Genomic DNA, 24,360 nt, shown 5'->3' with positions numbered 1-24,360 from the left:
ATGAAAGTATTGTTGGCGATTAGTGGATGCATTTTTAAAGTGATTTAGAGGCAGAAAGGATTGCTCCCATTAGCTGCATTGCTAGTCACCTGGAATAAGCCAATTATTACAAATTAGAAATCAAAACCTTTCGTCTTCTTGTCTCACATAACGATTGTTAACAATAGGCAAAATTCCACAAAAGTGCAGTTCCGCTTTAACTCACGTCACGGTCAAAGTTTGAACTGCCACTTAACACATTGAACATATTCAAGTTGTCTGCTGCTACCTCCCTCAACTCTGCACAAATCATGCGTCTCTATTCTCCCATGTGCTGAAGTGAAAAAAGTGAGTGTGGAGGGGGGCGTGGCCTGCGGGCCTGCAGCGAAGCGGGGTGTGCCAGGACCGGCCTCGAAATCAGCGACAGGTGCGTAGATGGCCCACCGGGGCCTTTTTATCTAATCACCTGTCGCTCTGTTATAAGCAGCAGCCAGGAGGAGAGACGGGGTTGGAGCTGGAGGGGAGCTGGCGTGAGAGCGCGAGAGAAAGAGACTAAAAGACAATTGCTGAAAAGCAACCTGGGACATTACGTCAAAATAAAACAATATTGTAACCCTGAAACGGGCTCTCATGTCGGTGCTTGGTGGTCTGAAGAACCCCCAGGAGGGCAACCTCCACAGTGAGCAACTTTGCAGTTTCTAGGGGTATGGCATTCTGCCACTGGACTTGAGTCTGTCACTGCGCGCATTCATCCAAGATGTGCGCTCGGGTGGAGCAAACCTTAAATGTTGGCGTGCCCTGTCAAATCTGGCCTTTTGTGTATTCTGCCGTCAACCTAGGTACTTTTGTATTTACGCACATTTGAGGCTGCAATGAGTCCAGGGCCCCTGGAAGGAAACATTATATTGCACTCGAAGTTCGGAAGCGGTAAACACCCCACTTAATAAAATGATAAAAGAAACCTTCAGAAAAATATACAATCTAATGTGATCGCTTCAATTGAGACACCTGGAAACATTCATTGGGATGAGGATAAAAGAACCATTACACCGCTCTTAATTAACGATCACAAATCAATATTACCCTTCGAGTGCAATACATCTGACACTGATTGTTATTTATTACTCCGGTACTCTTGTTCTGTATATTGTACAGTATTTTGTATTTTGTATAGTGTTTTGTATATTGTACAGGATTGCTTATTATTTTTATTGGATAGAAGTCTGTTATTTCAATTCTTAGTTATATCTTTATTACCTCTTGTGTAATTTATTTTTATCCCATATTTGTTCCCACTACCGCACCTTAAGTTGGAGTCCTTAATCTCGTCATATGCAAATATAATGACAATAAAGTCCATTCTATTCTATTCTAAAATCCCTGTCTCGTGAGTGCGACCGTAGCGGAGGGCGACTTCGCGTACATCTGCCGTGTTTGAACATCCTGGACGTTCAATGCATACGATTCCATCTGGTCCGTGATCATTACTCTATGTGACGATTTCATGGAAAATACATATTTAATGGAGCATCTTTCAATTGAGTCCATTGATTTTTTTGACAGTTAATATCAAACTGTCACGCTCCCCTGCCCAAGCACACACACACACACACAAAAACACACAAACAGCTGTCAAGACCCTCGGATGCGTCACAATTTCACCAACATTTGTATTACGCAGAACTCTTAATATCACCAAAGCCGCATTAATGCACGGGCTTACCTGGGCTATGCCCAGGGGCCCCCACCCAATCAGGGGCCTCCGATTTTGAGAACGGACTGCAATGATTGGTCTGCTAGGTGTAGCAGTTGTGTACTCTCTCTCTCTCAGCTGCGTTGTTTTTAGCTATTGCTCCAAGGGGGTACGAATCCAGGTCGCCGGCGTGAGAGTCGAGCGCGCTACTACTACTGAGCTAAAAGCACGGACAATCTCCCAGATCGCTGGCACTATTCTTGAAGTTGACTGGCCTCTGTTGCACTCTCGCATACGTGCATGCGCCCGTCGCAAAGGAGTAGTTTTTATGAACAAAATTATTTGAAAAATGTGATATTTTTTTGGATTGTTGCTGCTCTGTTGAGTAAAATCATGTTTGTTTTTGGCAAACTGTATTTGTTACGGTTCAAACACCTGCCGCCTGTCACTCTGCTGTGCGCTCCACTGAGCGCGCCTCGGGACACACCCACGGGCGTTCCTCTCCTGCAGCAGCCGCGCCTCTGCGGCTGCACTCACTCTACTATCAACACACCTGGCGCTGATGAGATCCCTGCCTTCATAAGCCAGCGCATGCTGCGTTCCAGTGCCAGAACGTAGCTACTTGTACCAGTACAGTAAGCCTTACACGTCTCTAGCTTCCTTGCCTACGTGCTTCCTCGCTCTTTGTGTTTCCCCTCCGTTGTGCTCATTGTGTCTTGCCCTGTGTCGTCATCCCCTGGTTTCGAGCTGTGTGTCTCGTCTCCCCGGATGCCCTCTGGACTTCCTGCTGCCTTCTCGGATCTCGACCTCACGCCTTGCTCAAGCCCATACTTGCCAACCTTGAGTGTATATTGTAGCGTCCCGGAAGAGTCAGTGCAGCAAGGGGTTCTGGGTATTTGTTCTGTTGTGTTTATGTCGTGTTACGGTGCGGATGTTCTCCCAAAATGTGTTTGTCATTCTTGTTTGGTGTGGGTTCACAGTGTGGCGCATATTTGTAACAGTGTTAAAGTTGTTTATATGGTCACCCTCAGTGTGACCTGTATGGCTGTTGATCAAGTATGCCTTGCATTCACTTATGTGTGTGTAAAAGCCGCATATATTATGTGACTGGGCCGGCACGCTGTTTGTATGGAGGAAAAGCGGACGTGACGACAGGTTGTAGAGGACGCTAAAGGCATTGCTTTTAAGGCACACCTCCAATATTGTTGTCCGGGTGGAAATCGGGAGAAATTCGGGAGAATGGTTGCCCCGGAAGATTTTCGGGAGAGGCACTGAAATTCCCCGGACCTCCGAGCCTGCCTTGCCCTTTCTGGACTTCCGCACCGATCTCAACACGAACCTTCAACACCACCCGGTAACACTCCACATATAACCGCTACACATAGTCACACCATATACATTTGTATTAGTCACATACTTCATTTATATATATTAATAGACACGCTGCAAGCTAACGACATCCCTGCCTTCGTGCCGTCTCCTTCTCCCACTGTACCGTTACAGTTTTTGGGGCGAGGGCCCAAAACCTCCTCAGCCCAAGGGCCCCTCCTTAGCTGTAGGCGGCATTGAATATCAGAAATAACATCAGGGTGGTTCTAATAACAAGTGAAGCAAAGTTCCATCTACAGATTAGTATTCACAGCCATGAAGAAGAAGCTGTTGTAGCGTGCATACACACGCTGCATCACCATGACAACACATGATCACGTGACAAGCACTTTTTCAAATTTAAAATGTTATTTTTTCATGGATTTGAATGACTTTAACAATTGTGAGTAAAACTCCATATTCCATGATTTTCACAGAACCAAAAAAAAAGATGTCCCGGCAAAGTCTTAATAGTAATGAACCTGCCTTGGTTCCTGACTTAAGTAAGCACTTCTGCCTAACTTACGCGAGGTGGGCATGTCGGCCGGTCCGGATGGGAGAATACAAACGAGGTGGGCGTGTCGGCCGTCCGGATGGGAGAATACAAACGAGAGGAACTTGTGTAACTTCAAGCGTATAAAAAAGGCACAAACAGCAGAATGGGACCCTAAGTGGGGAATGGGGAGAGATACATTCAGTACCTCCTGTAATTCAATGTTCTCGTCCCACAAACCACATGGTCAAAATGTTCATCCACAAATTGAGAGTTAATGCAACATAGACAGACATTGTTAGTTTTACGCCTGCTAAATACTTGTTGGTTCAGTTTGTTCAGCAGGGCGCCCCAGGCTTTATTGGGGCCCTTTGTAGGGCTTTTGCAAACGAGTCAAATCTTTTTAACGGCTGTTTTAAAGTGAACGATGAAAACTGATTCACCGTTGCGAGCCGTACGTTTACAAGATATTTTATATACAAAGTGCCTAGGCATGTGCACGGCATGCGATTGGACTGGAAAATGAGTCAGAGTCAAAGGAAACGTATCAGAATTTGAAAGAACCGCTCTGGTTAATTGTTCTACTGTGGATTAGTAAAGTGGTTCAGGTGTACACACACCAGGTAGGATAGTACACATTTGTTTTAACATTTTAATTTGTCCTAATTTTATTGTTTTGTATACAATTGTAGACAAATTATTATTTATTACTTTTATGTGTTTATCTGTACTTGTGATCCACAAAGTTTTTTAGGTGAGAGCAAATCTCATTGTCAATGCATATATGGAATATGGCACCACCTTATGGAGCGCTTACAATGAAAACACATAAGCCAAATTCAATTGTTATAAATATTTCAGAAGAACTCCCACCAATATATATACTCTGTGTAATTTTGAATTATTCAGATCCAAATATTGTATTATTCTTTGTAATTGTTTCCTTGATAAACACAAGTTACTTCTCAAAAAATTAAAAAAATGTAATCAATGTAACAACGAGTCAATCTTGCAAAATAATGGTTCTTCAAGATCAGGCTCCCTTCAAAGAGTCATAATTCCCATCTCTAGCTCTTGATAGAATTTTTTTGGACCCTCCTTTACAAAATATTTCTATTAATGTGAAACATTTTTAATTATTTTTTTAATCAAACTTGAATTTAATTTAATGTATAATTTGTACTAAAATAAACCATGGGGAAACAGATTGTTCATTGATAAAACATTTTGTGCAAAATGACAATTTTAACGTCATTAAAACAACAGTCTGTTAATCTTACCAACTCAACTCTGTCATGATCTGTGGTCTGGATCATGTTTTTGTATTTTCTGTTAGTTTTAAGACTCAATTAGTTCCTGTTTTTGTGCACCCTTGTTTGTTTTAGTTTCCATGGCAACTTATGATTTTCACCTGCCTCTTGCGTTCGGGACACACCTGTTTCTAATCAGGAGACTCCTATTTAAGCCTGTCTTTGACAGTTAGTCGGCCTGGCGTCATTGCTTGTTTTCATGCGTTACCATAGTTCATGCTGCTCGTTTCAGGTCTGATTCCTTGGTTATGCTAGTTGTCATGCCACAGTTTCATGTTTGTTCTTGCTATGCCATAGTTCATGCTAAGTGATAACGTCTATATTTTCTGCCTTAAGTTTTTTGTTCTTTAGCCTCTCGTGCGTACGGCACGCTTTCCTTTTGTTTTTGTCTTTTGTGATGTGTAGGATTTTGAATAATTAAATATGTTCTTACCTTCACGCCTTGTCCGAAATAGTCCGATTGCATCCCGGGAGAACAATCCTCGCAGTAAGCTGCGAAAACCCCCCCCGTTATGACAGAATGACGCCAGGCCGACTAACTGGCAAAGACAGGTTTAAATAATAGTCTCCTGATTAGAAACAGGTGTGTCTCGAACGCAAGAGGCAGGTGAAAATCATAAGTCACCATGGAAACTAAAGCAAACAAGGGTGCACAAAAACAGGAACTAATGCAGTCTTATAACTAACAGAAAATACAAAAACATGATCCAGACCACAGATCATGACAAACTCCGACTGGAACTTGAAACCCAGTACTGTACTTTAAAGACAAGCACTAACGCTGTGCGCCTCTGGAGTTAGAGGAAATTTGCCGTTCTATTTTTATCAGTGACGGAGCAGGAACCAGCTTGGAATACATTTACGGTCAAATTTCATATGAAGCACCCTCTCACTCATTAATTGAAGTTTTACTTGCGTTTCTTCACGCAAAAGTAGTAGACGATAGCACAGACAGAATTTGGCTAATGCCTATAAAGTATACCTAATTGGGTATCCATTGCTAGCACCATGGATTGCGGGGCCCTACGTACGGCGCGTGATCTGGGTATATATGTGGGCGTAATAATAAAAATAGTTTACCCGTAAGAATGTCCAATGAGAATATTCCTCTTGCGTGCATATCTCTTGAAGATAAGTCGTATGTCCTCTGCCAGAGCATAAAATGTGTAGGCTGCAGGTATAAGAGGTGCTGAGCTGCACCCGTGACCTGCAAGATCCAGGGCGATCACCTCGTAGCCCAGTCGAGAAAAGAAGTCCAGCTGGCTCCTCCAGATGTCCAGAGAGCCTCCAACGCCATGAATGAAGAACAAAGCGACGTCCGCATGCGTTTCTTTACATGCTGATATTTTCCTCTCACAGTCGATCACCACGGTACGCTTCGGCTTCCGCCTGCGTCGGTTCTGCGACGCTTCGGCCTGAAGAGCGGCGGGTGGGTCTCCTGATCCCGTCTCAGAAGTCAAAACTTTACCCGCTCTGATCGAGTCCGGCCGGGCGTCAGTGGCGTTAACGAGCGGTGACGATTTGCCACAGTCTGTCAGTTCAAGCTCCACCGTGACGTTTGGTTCTGTCTCTCCATTCTGGCAAGACTTTAACTCTGCCCCTGCCTTGTCACCCAGGTTATCGATGAACAGCTGTCCATTGCAGTAGACTGAGATCCTTCTTTTGCAACTGACACACCCGCCCTGACCCGCCGGTTGATCCACCACGGACCGCTCGGGGATGGCATGTCGAACACGAATGACCCGGCCTGGTTTCACCTCCACAAACTCGTAACCGTCGGCAGGTTCGGAGGACTCTGCAGGAACCACGACGTTGGTTGACTTTGAGGTAAGGCAGCAGAGAAATCCTTCCATAAAGCTGGTCAGCATGGCTGCATTCAAACACACAAACACAACCGTGACCAAACATGACACTTCAGGACTTTGAGCTTAAGGAACAGTCAGTGTTTGTACAGACTGTTATGTTGATATAGGAAGACACCTGCTTGACCAGAGGTGTCCAAAATGCGGCCTGCAGGTAATTCTTAGTGACCCGCGGAACATTTAAAAAATACTATTATAAAAAACCAATAAAAAGCAGAATAGAAGAGCAACAGGTGTAATGTAACGAGAAAATGTTGCAATGTTGACGCTAATAACACAAAGCTGCAATGCAGGCAGTTTTTAAAAAATAATAAAAACTTACTGTCTACAAATAGATCTGAAGTAGATTTAGAGATTAAAGCGTTTAAAGTAAAAATAACACGATTGGACTGGAAAATTAGTCAGAGTCAAAGGAAACGTATCAGAATTTGAAAGAACCACTCTGGTTAATTGTTCTACTGTGGATTAGTAAAGTGGTTCAGGTGTACACACACCAGGTAGGATAGTACACATTTGTTTTAACATTTTAATTTGTCCAAATGTTTATTGTTTTATATACAATTGTAGACAAATTATTATTTGTTAGTTTCATGTGTTTATCTGTACTTGTGATCCACAAAGTTTTGTAGGTGAGAGCAAATCTCATTGTCAATGCATATATGGAATATGGCACCACTTTATGGAGCGTTTACAATGAAAATACATAAGCAAAATTAAATTGTTATAAATATTTCAGAAGAATTCCCACCAATATATGTACTCTATGTGTAATTTTGAATTATTCAGATCCAAATCTTATCTTATTCTTTGTAATTGTTTCCTTGATAAAAACAAGTTATTTCTAAAAAAAAAATTTAATAAAATCAATGTAACAACGAGCCAATCTTAAAAAAGAACAGTTCTTCAAGACCAGGCTCCCTTCAAAGAGTCATAATTCCCATCTCTAGCTCTTGGTAGAATTTTTTTTGGACCCTCCTCCTTAACAAAATATTTCTATTAATGTGACACGTTTTTAATACTTTTTTATATAGGAAGACACCTGCTTGACCAGAGGTGTCCAAAGTGCAACCTGCAGCTAATTCTTAGTGGCCCGCGACACATTTAAAAAATACTATTATAAAAAAACAACATAAAAAGCAGAATAGAAGAGCAACAGGTGTAATGTAACAAGAAAATGTTGACACTAATAACACAAAGCTGCCATGCAGGCAGATTTTTACTTTAAAACTGTCATTGCTCAAAAAATAATAAAATCGTACTATTGACAGATAGATCTGAAGTTGATCTAGAGATTTAAGTGTTTAAAGTAAAAATAATATATAATGATATACAACTTATTTTTAACATTTTTATGAGGGGGGGGGGGGGGGGGGCCTTTTAAATCCCCGAAACCTTTAGTCTAATTTTTTTCTTTTAAATAATATTGATAAAAAACAATGTTTTTATGGATTATTTACCTATTTAAGACTTCAATTACTTCACATCAAAAATGGCATTTGTTGTTATGACAATGCATGGATATAAAGTTGATATATAGATATTTAAGTGTTGAAAGTTAAAAAAAAAAACGTTAATATATGACTTATTTTAACACTTTAATTACTGAGACCCTTGTGGGTCCCCGGGACCTTTAACAGTAACCAAAATAAAGGGGAGCCCTAAGGGTTTGTATATATTGGTGTTGGCCCTGCGATCAGGTGGCGACTTGTCCAGGGTGTACCCCGCCTTCCGCCCGAATGCAGCTGAGATAGGCTCCAGCACCCCCCGCCACCCCAAAAGGGACAAGCGGTAGAAAATGGATGGATGGATGGTTTTGAAAATGAAAAATATCAAAATGGCCCGCATGCTTAGATTTTTCAGTGTGCGGCTAGGGATGATGTTTGATAAGAAATTATCGAGTTCGAGCCTATTATCGAATCCTCTTATCGAACCGATTCCTTATCGATTCTCTTATCGAGTCCAGATAGGTTGTTGTATATGGAAAAAAACACACAACATTTGGTTTAACAAAAGCTCACTTTTATTATATAATAAAAAAATAAAATCTAATAAATAAATAAATATTGACTGTTACCCACCTAAAAAAATAAAATAAAATAAATAAATATTGACTGTTGTTACCCAAAGTATATTAAGTGGGATTTTTCAGAGAAACAAATATATACAGTAATACAAAAACAACCTGTCTCTGTGATCACTATAGGTGTATAAATAATAATATAGTGTTAAATAAAATCAGTCCCTTGGGCACAAAACTGAAAATAATACAGCTCTCCAAAACGTGCACTTCTGCTGCTATTTGACATAACTGTTTGTTATGATGCTTTGACATTTTTGCACTTTATTTCTTTATTGAAAGAAAATTCTATGAAGAGAAAAGTTGTTTGCAAATGTGGTTACAATGCTAAAAAATGAAAAGTTAAAGCTAAAAAAAGAAATACACTTTATTGAGTTAACATTATTTCTTTATAGGGGGAAAAATGTTATGAGCTAGAGAATATAACAACTACACTACCCAGCATGCAACGGGAGTTACGAGCATGCGCGGACACCCCGAAAAGTGTTGTTGCATGTTGCCACGCTGTGAAAGTAAACGTCAAGAACTCAGCCAACACGCCTCGTCTGCATTATTTATAATTAGACAGACGACACATCTACAGTGTGATTTTGTTTTGTTTACAAGGAAAGAAAAACAAAAGTTAAAAAAGGGAGATATGTTGTACATATATGTATGTGCTGCGGTTGCATTAAGAACGTTGCGACAGCTGCCGTAAAGGAGGTGCGTTGCTAGCCTGGTTGCTATGTTTCCGGTTGGTCGTAAAAGTGTTCGTCATGTGTTTTACCCTGCTAAAATCTCTCAGTAAAGTTATTCGATGGATTATAGCTTTTGTTTTGAACTTTATTACACCTTGGAGCGCTTTTTCCCGTCCATTGTTTTCCTGCTTTCGCTATCTGCGCCTAATGACTGAGCTACGTGACGTCAATTCTTGTGATGTCCCACGGAGCATTTCTGTTCGGGACGGGATTCGAATAAAGAATCAACTCTTTTCCTTTACTATAGTGGTCTCGATAACGGGTACCGGTTCTCAAAAAGGGATTCGAGTCCGAAGACTCGGTTCTTTTCTTATCAAACAACCGGGAAAACCGGTTTCGAGTATCATCCCTATGTGCGGCCCTCAGTGGAAAAAGTTAGGACACCCCTGCTCTCGACTTTTACACAAAAACATGCTTGTGGCCCCATTTTGGTCTTTAAAGTACCGATTTGGTACTAAAATCGGATGAAACGTAAACAATAGCTATCCCTATTCCTGCTGACCTTGGAAGAGGCAGCATACGTACAACCCTCGCTTGTTTGATGCTACCCTCGACCCATAATAGGAGCCGAATATGGTATCAGACCATGTTGGTTATCATATGTTATGTACAGTATACGTATGTTGCCATCATTTTCTATCAAATTTTGTTTACCGGCTCTTCCGGGTCGTTCCATTTTTAAAAGTGTGCGGCTTGGGTCACAAAAAAAGTGTAAACTAGCAGCATTCATCAGGGGCCTTCATAAAAATATTTTTTTAGTCATAATTAGGGCTGTCAACATTATCGCACGTGATTGATAAAAAATATATATATCGCATTACCATAAATGAATGAAGATTAATCACAGTGTTAGTTTTCATTCGATTCTTTGGGTAACGATTCGATTCAGAATCGGTTCTCGATTCAAAACGATTCTCGATTCTATACATTGGATGCCAGTTCTATGATTAACTACATTCCTCCATAAAAAAGATAAACAGCACTGATCAATTTCTATATTATTTAAAAGAAAACTGGTCAAATATAAATAAAGCAACAAGAGAAGTATCCCACACTTTTCTTTTGTAAAGGAAATCTGTACAACAAATATGGGCATCTACAAAACCCAAAACCAGTCAAGTTGGCACTTTGTGTAAATCGTAAATAAAAACAGAATACAATGATTTGCAAATCCTTTTCAACTTATATTTAATTGAATAGACTGCAAAGACAAGATATTTAATGTTTGAACTACTAAACTTTGTTACTTTTTGCCAATATTAGCTCATTTGGACTTTGATGCCTGCAACATGTTTCAAAAAAGCTGGCACAAGTGGCAAAAAAGACTGAGAAAGTTGAGGAATGCTCATCAAACACTTATTTGGAACAGCCCACAGGTGAACAGGCTAATTGAAAATAGGTGGGTGCCATGGTTGGGTATAAAAGCAGCTTCCATGAAATGCTCAGTCATTCACAAACAAGGATGGGGCGAGGGTCACCACTTTGTGAACAAATTTGTGAGCAAATCGTCCAACAGTTTAATAACAAAATTTCTCAACGAGCTATTGCAAGAAATTTAGGGATTTCACCATCTACGGTCCGTAATATCATCAAAAGGTTCAAGGCCGAAAACCAACATTGAATGCCCGTGACCTTCGATCCCTCAAGCAGTACTGCATCAAAAACCGACATCGGTGTTTAAAGGATATCACCACATGGGCTCAGGAACACTTCAGAAACCCACTGTCAGTAACTACAGTTCGTCGCTACATCTGTAAGTGCAAGTTAAAACTCTCCTATGCAAAGCGAAAGCCGTTCATCAACAACACCCACAAACGCCGCCGGCTACGCTGGGCCCGAGCTCATCTAAGATGGACTGATGCAAAGTGGAAAAAAATTCTGTGGTCTGACGAGTCCACATTTCAAATTGTTCTTGGAAACTGTGGACGTTGTGTCCTCCGGACCAAAGAGGAAAAGAACCACCTGGACTGTTATAGGCGTAAAGTTGAAAAGCCAGCACTGTGATGGTATGGGGGTGTATTAGTGCCCAAGGCATGGGTAACTTACACATCTGTGAAGGCACCATTAATGCTGAAAGGTACATACAGGTTTTGGAGCAACATACAATATGTTGCCATCCAAGCAACGTCTTTTTCATGGACGCCCCTGCTTATTTCAGCAAGACAATGCCAAGCCACATTCTGCACATGTTACAACAGCGTGGCTTCATAGTAAAAGAGTGTGGGTACTAGACTGGCCTGCCTGTAGTCCAGACCTGTCTCCCATTGAAAATGTGTGGCGCATTATGAAGCCTAAAATACCACAACGGAGAGCCCGGATATTGTCTGGTGTGCCGTGGGAAATTATGCAACTTCACCTAATTGGTCCAAAAAATATTTTTGGGAAAATCAATAATTAGAATCTGCAAATACTGTGCCGTTCCTCGTGCTGTGTAGAACTCGGCTGTAGAACTATGATCCCAATATGCAGACCACAGCGTGCAGGTAAAAAGATATGTAACGCTTAAGCCAGAAAGGAAAAGGCAATGAAGCATAGGGATGGCTATGTAAAACGACAGTAAAACTGAACTGGCTACAAAGTAAACAGAAACAGAATGCTGGACGACAGCAAAAACTTGCAGCGTGTGGAGCAGAGTACAAAGTACATCCTACATGACATGGCAAGCAACAATGTCCACACAAAGAAGAATAGCAACAACTTCAATAGCCTTGCTTGCTAACACAAAGCAGGTGCGGGGAATAGCGCTCAAAGGAAGACATGAAACTGCTACAGGAAAACACCAAAATAACAGCGCAAGACAAGAACTAAAGCACTACACACAGCAAAACACCAACTAACTCAAAATAAGGCACAAGGAGGACCTGGTGGAGTTTCATTTTTTAACGTTTTCTGCTGGTGGTGTGCCCCCGTATTTTTAAATGAAAAAAAATGTGCCTTGCCTCAAAAAAGGTTGAAAAACACTGGTGTAGACTACAATGGGGTGTTTTAAATGCAGAAAAAAAAATCATAACATGACTCCTTTAACAAGCTTTATAATCTGGTGTGCCTTCTATATGAAAATAGACCTGAATATACTCGCTCATCGGCAGTGCGCTTTATAATCCGGTGCGCCCTATGTTGCAAAAAATATGGTATATGTGCTGACTAATAATAATATTTTCAGGTCAAATGTAGTGACTTTTTTTACAGTACCAGTGCGGTGTCAATACAGCCAGTAAGTGTGCAACACACTCAATGGGGTGTCGTTTTCTAAGTAGCTATCAGTAACTCTCGGTGCATAAAATGAGGCAAAAGTTAGGAACTGACGTTAGTTTTTCACCTGTACAGATTTATCGTGCTTCACGTCAAAAGCTGCACACCAACAACAAAGGGTTTTAGGTGATTACCAACCATGGCAACAAAAGTGCACCATGCAGGGTCTGCTGTGCTCTGGCATTATCTACTCTTCCTGTTACTTTCCTCCCTGACTAGAGGGGATTATAGTTGTGTCTAAATCCACACAACACAATCTGTCTAAGGCCTCTCCTGATGTAAACAGTCCAACTCACAGTTATCTGTCACATTACTTCCGTTTACTCCTGTTATTCCAAGACGGTGTTTTGGATTTCATAATTCTTTGATTTATTGGACTTTTTCTTTGGGTTTTCTTGTTTAAGCTTGGATTTTTATCCAAACTAAAGTGAGCATATTGTTATTACCGAAAATTAAATTCGAAGGTCAGTCAAAGATGCCTTATAATTTCCTGACATTTAAAGCAGGGGTGTCCAAAGTGCGGCCCGGGAGCCATTTATGGCCCGCAGCACATTCTAAAATTGCTATTACAAAAATACAAATTCAAAACATAAAAAAGTGGTATAAAAGAGTAAACAGTTTAAATGTAATGAGAAAAGGTTGCAATGTTAACTCTAATAACTTTTTCTTTTGTCATTACTCAAAAAATAATAATGATTCAAAATCAATGGTTTTATGAATTATTTACCTATTGCATGCTCCAATTACAAAATGTTCCACTTTGAAATATTTTATGGGAGAAATTAGGTGTCAAACGATTGAGCGATACATCGATTTATAATTTCAAGTACGTTGATCTGTGCTCGGCAGGTTTGCCTTCCAAGAGATAGGTATCGATCCATCCATCTATCCATTTTCTACCCCTTGTACCGTTCGGGGTATCGTTTAAAAGGGAATTGATCGATTTGATCAATACTAGAAAAAAGAAAACATTGGCTTTAAAGAGAAACTCCACTTTTTGGGGGAATTTTGCCAATTGTTCATAATCATTATGACAGACATGACGATGGATGGAATTTTTATTTTATGCATTCTAAATATTAAAGGCCTACTACCGACCACGCAGTCTGATAGTTTATATATCAATGATGAAATCTTAACATTGCAACACATGCCAATACAGCCGGGTTAACTTATAAAGTGCAATTTTAAAATTCCCGCCACACTTCCGGTTGAAAAACTCCTTTGGATATGATTTATGCGCGTGACGTCACAAAAGCAACGGAAGTGGTTGGACCCCATCGGACCCGATAGAAAAGCCTCTTGTTTTCTTTGACAAAATTCCACAGTATTCTGGACATCTGTGTTGGTGAATCTTTTGCAATTTGTTTAATGAACAATGGAGACTGCAAAGAAGAACGTTGTAGGTGGGATCGATCGGTGTCTTAGCGGCTAAGTACAATACTGTAATATCCGTGATATTTGCATTAGTGTACTGTCTTTAAGGGTTTGGGGAACGCTCATGCGCGAGTGAGTTGGCGGAGAACTTGAGTGTGTGTGATCGTGACTTTTGGCTAACAGCAGCTCGTGTATGTGTGTGCGTTACTTTTTGAACTACAACCAGTTACCGCTTGTTAATAAAGCGATTGAGCAATTTGTTTAATGGACACTGGAGACTGCAAATAAGAAAGTTGGAGCCGGTGGAGCAGCGGACTACAGCAACACCAACACCAGGAGGTTGTGTTGTGTTTTGAGCAGGATAGCAGACGCACTACGGTGAGTCTAGCTTTGGCTTCCAAACATTTGATCGATTGCCCGTACGTGCGTGTCGATATGTGCATGTGACGTACGTAACTTTGGGGAAATATATGTTTCTTGCCGACTCTGATGGCGGCCGGGGTGTCGTCAAAAGGGTACAATGCCCGCCGCTGCATCTAAGTTAGCTACGCAACTAGGTTAGCTTCTGTTTTTTTAGCTTCGCCAAGCTGAATATTATTAATCGTGTATTTACATGTTCATGGTTTAATAGTATTATTGATCTTCTGTCTATCCATACAGTCAGGTTTTTTTTAAAATTTAGTTTCTATCTGCATTTGAGACTGATGCTATCAAGTTGGCTACGTAGCTAGGTTAGCTTCTATTTTTTTAGCTTCGCAAAGCTGAATCATCAATCGTGTATTTACATGTTCAGTCACTGTGAATGTCCATTTCGGGTTCTCGACTCTCATTTTCAAGAGGATATAGTATCTAAAATGGTTTAAAATACAAATCTGTGATACACAATAAAAAAAGGAGAGAGTGTGGAATCCAATGAGCCAGCTTGTACCTAAGTTACGGTCAGAGCGAAAAAAGATACGTCCATCACTGCCTTTCAAGTCCTTCACTGTAACGTTCCTCATCTACGAATCTTTCATCCTCGCTCAAATTAATGGGGTAATCGTCACTTTCTCGGTCCGAATCTCTCTCACTCCATTGTAAACAACGGGAATTGTGAGCAGCACTACCGCTTGTGACGTCACGCTACTTCCGGTACAGGCAAGGCTTTTTTTTATCAGCGAGCAAAAGTTGCGAACTTTATCGTAGATTTTCTCTACTAAATCCTTTCAGCAAAAATATGGCAATATCGCGAAATGATCAAGTATGACACATAGAATGGATCTGCTATTCCCGTTTAAATTAAAAAAATTAATTTCAGTAGGCCTTTAAATAAATGTAAATAAAAGTCTGCTTACTGAGGAGCCAGTGGGAGCTCCACTATTCTGCCCATAAAACCATTCAAAAAGCACCAACAATACCCGTTTGCATTTCATGACTTTAATATTAACAAAGTATTGGTGATATTGTTATTATAAGTGCTAACGCAGATGAACTATTTATATTGGCGCCGTGATCACTTCCGAGTGTGCCTATGTTTACGTCATCAAGGGGTCTGTTGCTTCCTCGCTTCCCTGCTCCATGTAAATTTATTGTAGATCAGAAATCACCTGAAAAGTAGATGGCTGAGGATATAATCCGACAAGTTGGGACACTTTGACAACCATTTAGGACCTGGAACTGCCGAGAAGGACACAAAAAGCGCTTGTTCCCCCGCACCTCTACCCTGTTTCTTGGCGGGATTGTAATTAATTCTTTATCGAAATGGGAATATATGAACATCCCAGCAGTCGGCATCCTAATGACAGCAGACTTTGTACAGTAAGTAATGTTTTATTATGTATGTTGGCTCTCATGGAGTCTGTAGTGAGTAATAATCAGTGATGAAGAAAAAAAACAAAAGCAGACGTTGCGATGCATTTTTTTAAATGAATGTGGCGTGTATGCTTAAAATTATCTAAATATGTAAATATTAAATGTTATTATAAATGTGCCTGTTACTACATTACATATTACTACAATACATCCACAGTGCAAGAAGGAGCGTGTCTTTTCTACCCACACCCATGAGACTTTACAACGCACTTATGTGATTACTGGGATGTTTTTTGTGTTTTTTTTTTTTTTGTGGGTGGTGTGCAATACAATTGTTAGTGGGGGTTTTTTTTGTTGTACTTTATCTTATATCTTTACATACATATTAGTGAGCAATATGTAGTATTTATTACTAATATTGAGTTTTTTACTACGCTTTACTTCTGTTACTGTATGTAAAAACCTGCACTGCAACAACGTAATTCCCCCATTGTGGGATAAATAAAAGTCTATCCTAGCCATATGTACATACATCATGTATATAAAACCCTAATGGAGGTGTTTGGATGTTTTAGGCGCTCTATAGGCAGAATTAAACAGCTCCGATAGGCTGCATTATAATCGGAAGTTTGATCAAATGTATTTAATATTTAGAATGCATGTTAAAAAAAATTGTCGTAATTTCTTTTATAATGATAAGCAAAATTCCCAAAAAAGTGCAGTTCCCCTTTGAACGGCAGACTTTATATAAAGTTTAGCACTTGCAATAATAAAGATTTTAAACGTTAACTCTATTTTCCCGTCTGTGGCGTCATCAGAACAAAAATGGTGGATAGCTACAGTTTAAGACATGGTGCTGTTGTACTGCTTCTCCAATGCTGGGCATTTCAATATCCTAACTTTCAGCTACAGCACAATTGCAAAAGCCAGGACAAATACAAACGCCACAACACAATGACAAAAGACGCAGCCGTCAATGGAAGTGACAGCGGTGCAACTTACTGCGATGCAGCGATTCCCACAACACAAAGACAAATCCTTTCGTGAGAAACAATCATATAAAAGAGATGGATGAAGGAGGCTATGGAAATTAGGAAGCGAGGGACCAACACCTGGGGCGCTGTCCGTCATCGGCGACGCGAGGGCAGAGAACAGATACTGTATGGCCGAGTCGGGGAACTTTATTTAGGAGGTAAACCTACTGTTAAAATGTTGGTTATTGTACTTTTATTGAAAATTGCTTGAATGTTTCAAACGTGAGCAGAAATTGTTTCCTCTTGTCGATTCAACATTAAGTTGTTCGTTGCACTTTATTCAAATAAGATGTGAATGCATTGGCCAGTAATTGTTGTTTACTTGCTTGTTTGTATCCATAATTCATTTATACATAATTCCCTTACAATAAATAACAGGATTACAGGAAACTTCACCTGCAGTGTCCAGTATCCACTATTTATTTCACAGTCACACAGCTTGATTTTTTTGTTTTAGCTCGGTTGGTAGAGTGGCCGTGCCAGCAACTTGAGGGTTCCAGGTTCGATCCCCGCTTCCGCCATCCTAGTCACTGCCGTTGTGTCCTTGGGCAAGACACTTTACCCACCTGCTCCCAGTGCCACCCACACTGGTTTAAATGTAACTTAGATACTGGGTTTCACTATGTAAAAGCGCTTTGAGTCACTAGAGAAAAGCGCTATATAAATATAATTCACTTCACTTCACTTCACTTGTGTTATACGTAAAATAAAATATGTTTATAAGTTTCAATGGTACAAAAATAACTAAAAAATATAATAAATAATTTTGGCTACATTATCAAATCCAGCTTTAATAAAAGTATCTCTCACACACTTTTCAATGTAATTCCACAAATAATACATTACTTCACCAAGCAAAAACTACTGTATATATGTAGTCTTTATCTCTTAAGACACCAATGAATGTCAGTCAATTAATTGGTAAACAATGAAAACCAGCACATTTTCATCACTCTCTAAAAAAATAAAACCAAGACAGCAAGGACAGGACGTGTCCTGGGAAAGCAGTTACTGTATTTTCCGGACTACCGTATTTTTTGGACTATAAATCGCTCCGGAATATAAGTCGCACCGGCCGAAAAACAAGAAAAAAGAAAAAAACATATATAAATCGCACTGGAGTATAATAATGGATTAGATTTATATAGCGCTTCTCTATATAAGATCTTTTACGTCTAGTCTCTAATGTTAATGAGCTAAATAATATTATTTGATATTTTACGGTAATGTGTTAATAATTTCACACATAAGTCGCTCCTGAGTATAAGTCGCACCCCCGGCCAAACTATGAAAAAAACTGCGACTTATAGTCCGAAAAATACGGTATATTCCGCATTGGTATATAAGCCGCACCCACAACATTTTACAAGAAAAAAAGGTGTTTTTTCATATATTAGCCGCACCAGACTATAAGCCCCAGATATATACTACTTTGTTGTGAAATGAGATGTTTACATAAAAAGATTTTGTAAATGTTTATTATATTATGTACCTTAATTGTTTTCAAACGGTGCATGTAACACGGCAGTAAAACGGCTAATTTAACAAAACAGAAAAGTCATTGATGTCTTTATTCAAGATGTTCTCTTTTTTAATAAGGTTCAAAATGTTTAACAGGATTCTTCTTCCTTTTACCATGTAAACACTTTTAAGTTTGAACAGTTTCTTAAAGTGGATAATTTTTGTACTTTTTTGAATTTCTTTGCTTAACCCATTCTATAATTTAGCGGTTAGCGAAAAAAAATCCATAGATTAGCCGCACCTTTGTAACAGCTGCTTGGTTCAAAGCTTGGGAAAAAAAATAGCAGCTTTTATAGTCCGAAAAATACAGTAGTTTGGTCACCCTAATCTAAACTGCACTTCCTTGACGGATACGGATTTACAGTACCCGTCATGTTTATTGTACATCAAAAGGCAGTCACTATCCACAAAAGAGGCTGGAAGATGACAGCTGTAAAATAAAAATCTTTACAAAGACAAAAAGCTGTTTTTAGTCACATAATTAGCGGTGTATTAATTGAGCATTCACATATAGAGTATTGTTAGTATCATTCCGGCCATTTCTCAGTCGATTATTGTCCATCCATCAGTATTTAACTGGTCCTTTCAGGCAATTTCAAGACAGCTCAATGTAAATCCAAAACAGGCACTTTAGTAGGCAGCCAAACTAATGGGGGTCCTACAGGCAGTAGCAATGTTTTTTGGCAGCTTTGGCAACCCTAATGAATCATACATCCATCTTCTACCGCTTGTCCCGGTCTTTGCAAATACCTTTTCAGCGCCATCATTCACTTTCCCTTTAACTCAGGGGTGTCCAAAATGAGGTCCGAGGGCTATTTGCGGTTCGTAGATAATTTTATATCGGCCCGTGACTAGGGATGTCCGATAATGGCTTTTTGCCGATATCCGATATTCCGATATTGTCCAACTCTTTAATTACCGATACCGATATCAACCGATATATGCAGTCGTGGAATTAACACATTATTATGCCTAATTTGGACAACCATGTATGGTGAAGATAAGGTACTTTTTTAAAAATAAAATAAAATAAGATAACTAAATTAAAAACATTTTCTTGAATAAAAAAGAAAGTAAAACAATATAAAAACAGTTACATAGAAACTAGTAATTAATGAAAATGAGTAAAATTAACTGTTAAAGGTTAGTACTATTTGTGGACCAGCAGCACGCACAATCATGTGTGCTTACAGACTGTATCTCTTGCAGACTGTATTGATATATATTGATATATAATGTAGGAACCAGAATATTGATAACAGAAAGAAATGGGGGGAGGGAGGTTTTTTGGGTTGGTGCACTAATTGTAAGTGTATTTTGTGTTTTTTATGTTGATTTAATAAAAAAAAAAAAAAAAAAACAACAACAAAAAACGATACAGATAATAAAAAAAACGATACCGATAATTTCCGATATTACATTTTAACGCATATATCGGCCGATAATATCGGCAGGCCGATATTATCGGACATCCCTACCCGTGACCCATTTTAAGAATACTTTTACAAAAAAAACATTAAAAATTGAATAAAAGGGAAAACAGGTGTGATGTGACGGGAACATTTTGCAATATTGACACTAATAACACAAAGGCAACACAGGCTTTTGTTTTTATTTTAAAACTGTCTTCGCTCAAAAAGTAATAAAAACCTATAATCGACCGATGGATCTGATGTTGATTTTGAGATTTAGGTGTTGAAAGCACAAATAATATTTTAGAGACTTCCTTTTTATTGTCATTCAAATTTGAACTTTACAATACAGATAAGAAAGAAATTTTGTTGCATTAGCTCATGGTAGTGCAGGATAAAAAATCAATAAGGTGCAGATATGAATAAATAGATTACTGTACAGATAAATATATTGCACTTTTTCATATGCATCCACGTTTATGGATGTATGTTATATTGTCTTTATATTCCAGCTAATCCATTTTTGGTGGGAATTGGAGGGATTATTATGATGCGTTCATGAGTTTTATGGCCTGAGGGAAGAAGCTGTTACAGAACCTGGAGGTTCTGCTACGGAGGCTGCGGAACCTCTTTCTAGAGTCCAGCAGAATATATGACTTATTTTACACACTTCTATGAGTGGGCGCCTTTCGGATCCCCGAGACCTTTAGTCTGATTTTTTTTTTTTAACAGTCATTGTGTTATGTTTTGTCAGTCTTGAACCCCAAAATGCAGAGACGGCAGGTAAACATGACTTTAATGTAAAAAAAAACAAAAAAAAACCCAAGGTGGAAATAGTGTAACTGGGAAGTGCACAGGGCACATGCAATTACAAGCTAAACCGGAAACAATGATGGGCAGGCTAGTTTATAAAGAAACCTTATTGGCAATCTGAAACAGGTGTGCTTAGATTGCCAATCAGGGACAATTGTGGGAGACAGCGCTAGGGCCATAGTAGTAAGTAAGAGCACTGGAAAGGTAACAATACCAAACACAGTAAAGAAAATTAATCAAGTCCAAACCCGTCATGACATTCATAACACAGTGTTCAAAAAATTGTTTTGAATCAAAATCAATGTTGTTATGAAATGTTTATATGTTTAAGGCTTCAATTACATCACCTAAAATATTCCACTTTGAAAAAATTTTTGGGGAAATTATTACATATTTTATGTGTTTGCCAGCGCATTAAACATAAAAAAAAACTCTATTGCAATGGATAGAACTGAAGTTGATCGATAGATATTTAAGTGTTGAAAGTAAAACAAATATATAATATACAGGTACAGTATGACTTATTTTTAACACACTGACGACTGACGAGACTAGATCTGACCAATCTAAGTCTATGAGCACCAACTGATGAAGCCTACTCGGATGAGAAGCGAAACGTCTTCGAAGACAAACCAAACAGTCCAGGCTGAATGAGAACATTCATAGACACTCTAACGACCGGGACCCTTTTGGGTCTCTGGGACCTTTAACATTCACCAAAATTGAGGGGAGCCCTAATGGTTATGAAAATAAAAAATATAAAAACGGCATTGCATGCTTTCATTTTTCAGCGCGCGGCCCTCAATAGAAAACGTTTGGACACCCTTCAAGGTACTCAAAGCACTTTGACACTATTTCCACATTCACCCATTCACCCACTGATGGCAGAAAGCTGCCATGCAAGGCTTTAAACACAACCCTTTAGTAGCAAGGGTGAAGTGTCTAGCCCAAAGACACAACGGACGTGACTAGGATGGCGGGAAGCTGGAATCGAACCTGTAACCCTCAAGTTGCTGGTACGGCCACTGTACCATCTGCGACTGCACCACGCCACTCCTAAACATAACTGTTACAGTGTAAGCATGCTTAAGTTTTGTACGTTTTGTACATTTTTGTACGTTTAAACCTAAAAATTATGGATTTCGCACTAAATTGTACGTATGCTTACCGTTCGCATGTTAGCAAGGTAAAGTAATGCTAGCATTTTAGCTAATTGTGTACTTTTAAACCTAAAAATCACTGATTTTGTTAATAGGTTGTACCTATTAACAAACAGCATTCACACACAATTTCTCCAGACATTGTCATATCTAGTTTGACAATACATTTATCATACAGTACTCACAAAGAATTAGGGATATTCGGCTTCTAGATGAAGCTGAAATGCACTACAAACTTTACAGAATGCTGCTGCTCGAGTACATCTCTGACATGTTGGAACCATACGAACCATCTCGGCCCCTGAGAACCTCAGGGAGTGGTCTCCTGCTGGTGCCCAGAGTCAGGATCAAACATGGTGAGGCTGTGTTTCAGTTTTATGCTCCTAAAATCTGGACTAGTCTTCCAGAAGATGTGAGCAAGGCTTCAAAGTTATCAATGTTCAAATCCAGGCTGAAAACATTTGTATCTAATTGTGCATATGACAATGGTAAATGGTATACTGTACTGTATAGAGCTTTTCTACCTTCAAGGTACTCAAAGCGCTTTGAAACTACTTCCACATTCACCCATCCACACACTGATCAACCAACCGATCCACGCCGTCCCCCAACAACTGAATGTATTTTTATAATGACTATATTTTATGATTTTAATTTGAATTATTATGATCATTTCATTTTTATTTTGCCTTGTAATTTTCTGTAAAACACTTTCAATTGCCTTGTGTACGTTCAGTGCTCCATAATAAACTGGCCTTGCCTTACAGGTAAACGTATTTCAATCTTCTCTAAACATTTGAATGTCCAATTGTTCAATGTTTCAGAATTGTTTGCACAACTTTCTGTTCTCTAACAAGGAGCAGGTGTGTGATCCATGAATAGATCAATAGGTTATTAAAATTATTACAATAAGTATATTCTTCTTCATGCTGTTCACAGTTTGACTTTCCTGAGATCAAGATTGAGGATGTTCTCAGAGGGAAGTGGCCACTGAGCTCACAGTGTCACAGAGTGTAAAAGAAAGTACTGAAGTTTTGAACAGTTGGGAAATTCAAAAGTTGAGAGGAGATCACAATTAGTTCACCTGTAAGGTTATCGTGCATTTTAGGTTCATACCAAAATTTCACTCGGAAGCCGAAAATGGCTGACTTTTTGTGAGTAGTGGAGAACTGCATTGTAAAATCAGTAAGAAATATCTTGTTTTAAAACCCCATGTTAAAGTTCCATTCATTTATGACACAATTACAATATGTTTTGCTAACCCGGCCTTAATCAATGACAATAAATCCATATCAAATATCACTGACAACAGCCGGCTTCTTGTCTGCTGCCACCATCCATAATTAATTATTACAAAAAGCTTTCATTTCCACCTTACTACAGTATATTTTACATCCACCGTCCATGAGTTTAAAAGTTAAAGTTAAAAGTACCGATGATTGTTACACACACACTAGGTGTGGCGAAATTATTATCTGCATTTGACCCATCACCCTTGATCACCCCCTAGGAGGTGAGGGGAGCAGTGAGCAGCAGGGGTGGCCGCGCCCGGTAATAATTTTTGGTGACTTAACCCCCAATTCCAACCCTTGATGCTGAGTGTCAAGCAGGGAGGTAATGGGTTCCATTTTTATAGTCTTTGGTATGACTCGGCCGGGGTTTGAACTCACGACCTACCGATCTCAGGGCGGACACTCTAACCACAAGGCCACTGAGTAGTGGCCTCCTAAGACATGTGTGTGAGACATGACGATCCTCATATCCACACATTTTTATGGCAGATTAGATTGAATAGAGCGGGGGTCTGCAACGCGCGGCTTTCGAGCCACAAGCGGCTCTTTAGCACTGCCCTAGTGGCTCCCTGGAGCTTTTTCAAAAATGTATGAAAATGGAAAAAGATGAGGTTGTAATATGGTTTCTGTAGGAGGACAAACATGACATAAACCTTCCTAATTGTTAGAAATCCCACTGTTTACATTAAACATGCTTGACTGACGAGAGTATTTGGGGCGCGACATTTTGTCCTACTTTCGGAAGTCCTTGAACGCACCGTAGTTTGTTTGCAACTTTCCTTGATGCTGCCACAGAAAGACGTGTATTATGCCACTCCTTCTTTGTCTCTATTTGTCCATCAAACATTATATGCTGTGCGTGAATCCACAAAGGTGAGCTTTGTTGATGTTATTGACTTGTGTGGAGTGCTAATCAGATATATTTGGTCACTGCATGACTGCAAGCTAATCGATGCTAACATGCTATTTATGCCTCGTATTTTAGGTATATTTGAGGTCATTTTATTTGTAGTTTCCGTGTCCTTCAAATTGAACACACACATACTTTACCTTTGGCCATTCTAAGCCAGTAATTTCCAGGAGTTATCACACCCTCTGAAAAGCCTCCGTTTTAGTACTGTTTTCCAATGTTGTAAAAATGTGTAGAATAAATATTACATTTCAACATTTCTGTCAACATAGATGTGCA

The 24,360-nt window shown here is 39.4% G+C and overlaps 1 protein-coding gene and 1 long non-coding RNA gene across 4 annotated transcripts in view; one reads left to right on the top strand and one right to left on the bottom strand.

Moving 5' to 3' along the window:
• The window catches only part of abhd8b (abhydrolase domain containing 8b), a 44,666-nt gene that overhangs the window by 15,263 nt on the left and 5,043 nt on the right, over positions 1-24,360 (bottom strand). For both annotated transcript variants that reach the window (XM_062028411.1, XM_062028410.1), the window contains exon 2: positions 5,924-6,713. In XM_062028411.1, coding sequence (XP_061884395.1) covers positions 5,924-6,711 — 788 coding nt within the window. In that variant the 5' untranslated portion in view covers positions 6,712-6,713. The remainder of the gene's footprint in view (positions 1-5,923; positions 6,714-24,360) is intronic.
• On the top strand, positions 2,110-22,609 carry LOC133635331 (uncharacterized). Of its 2 annotated transcripts, XR_009822051.1 has the most exons (4): positions 2,110-2,307; positions 6,460-6,670; positions 22,123-22,235; positions 22,411-22,609. It is a non-coding gene; the product is annotated as an uncharacterized LOC133635331 (long non-coding RNA). The 2 variants fall into 2 exon arrangements; XR_009822050.1 differs by having other exon boundaries at positions 22,123-22,609.

The sequence above is a fragment of the Entelurus aequoreus genome, linkage group LG19 (assembly GCF_033978785.1).
Source record: "Entelurus aequoreus isolate RoL-2023_Sb linkage group LG19, RoL_Eaeq_v1.1, whole genome shotgun sequence".
Classification (NCBI taxonomy): Eukaryota; Metazoa; Chordata; class Actinopteri; order Syngnathiformes; family Syngnathidae; genus Entelurus; species Entelurus aequoreus.
Note: the sequence above shows the minus strand (reverse complement) of the source record. Positions and strands in the feature narration are given on the sequence as shown.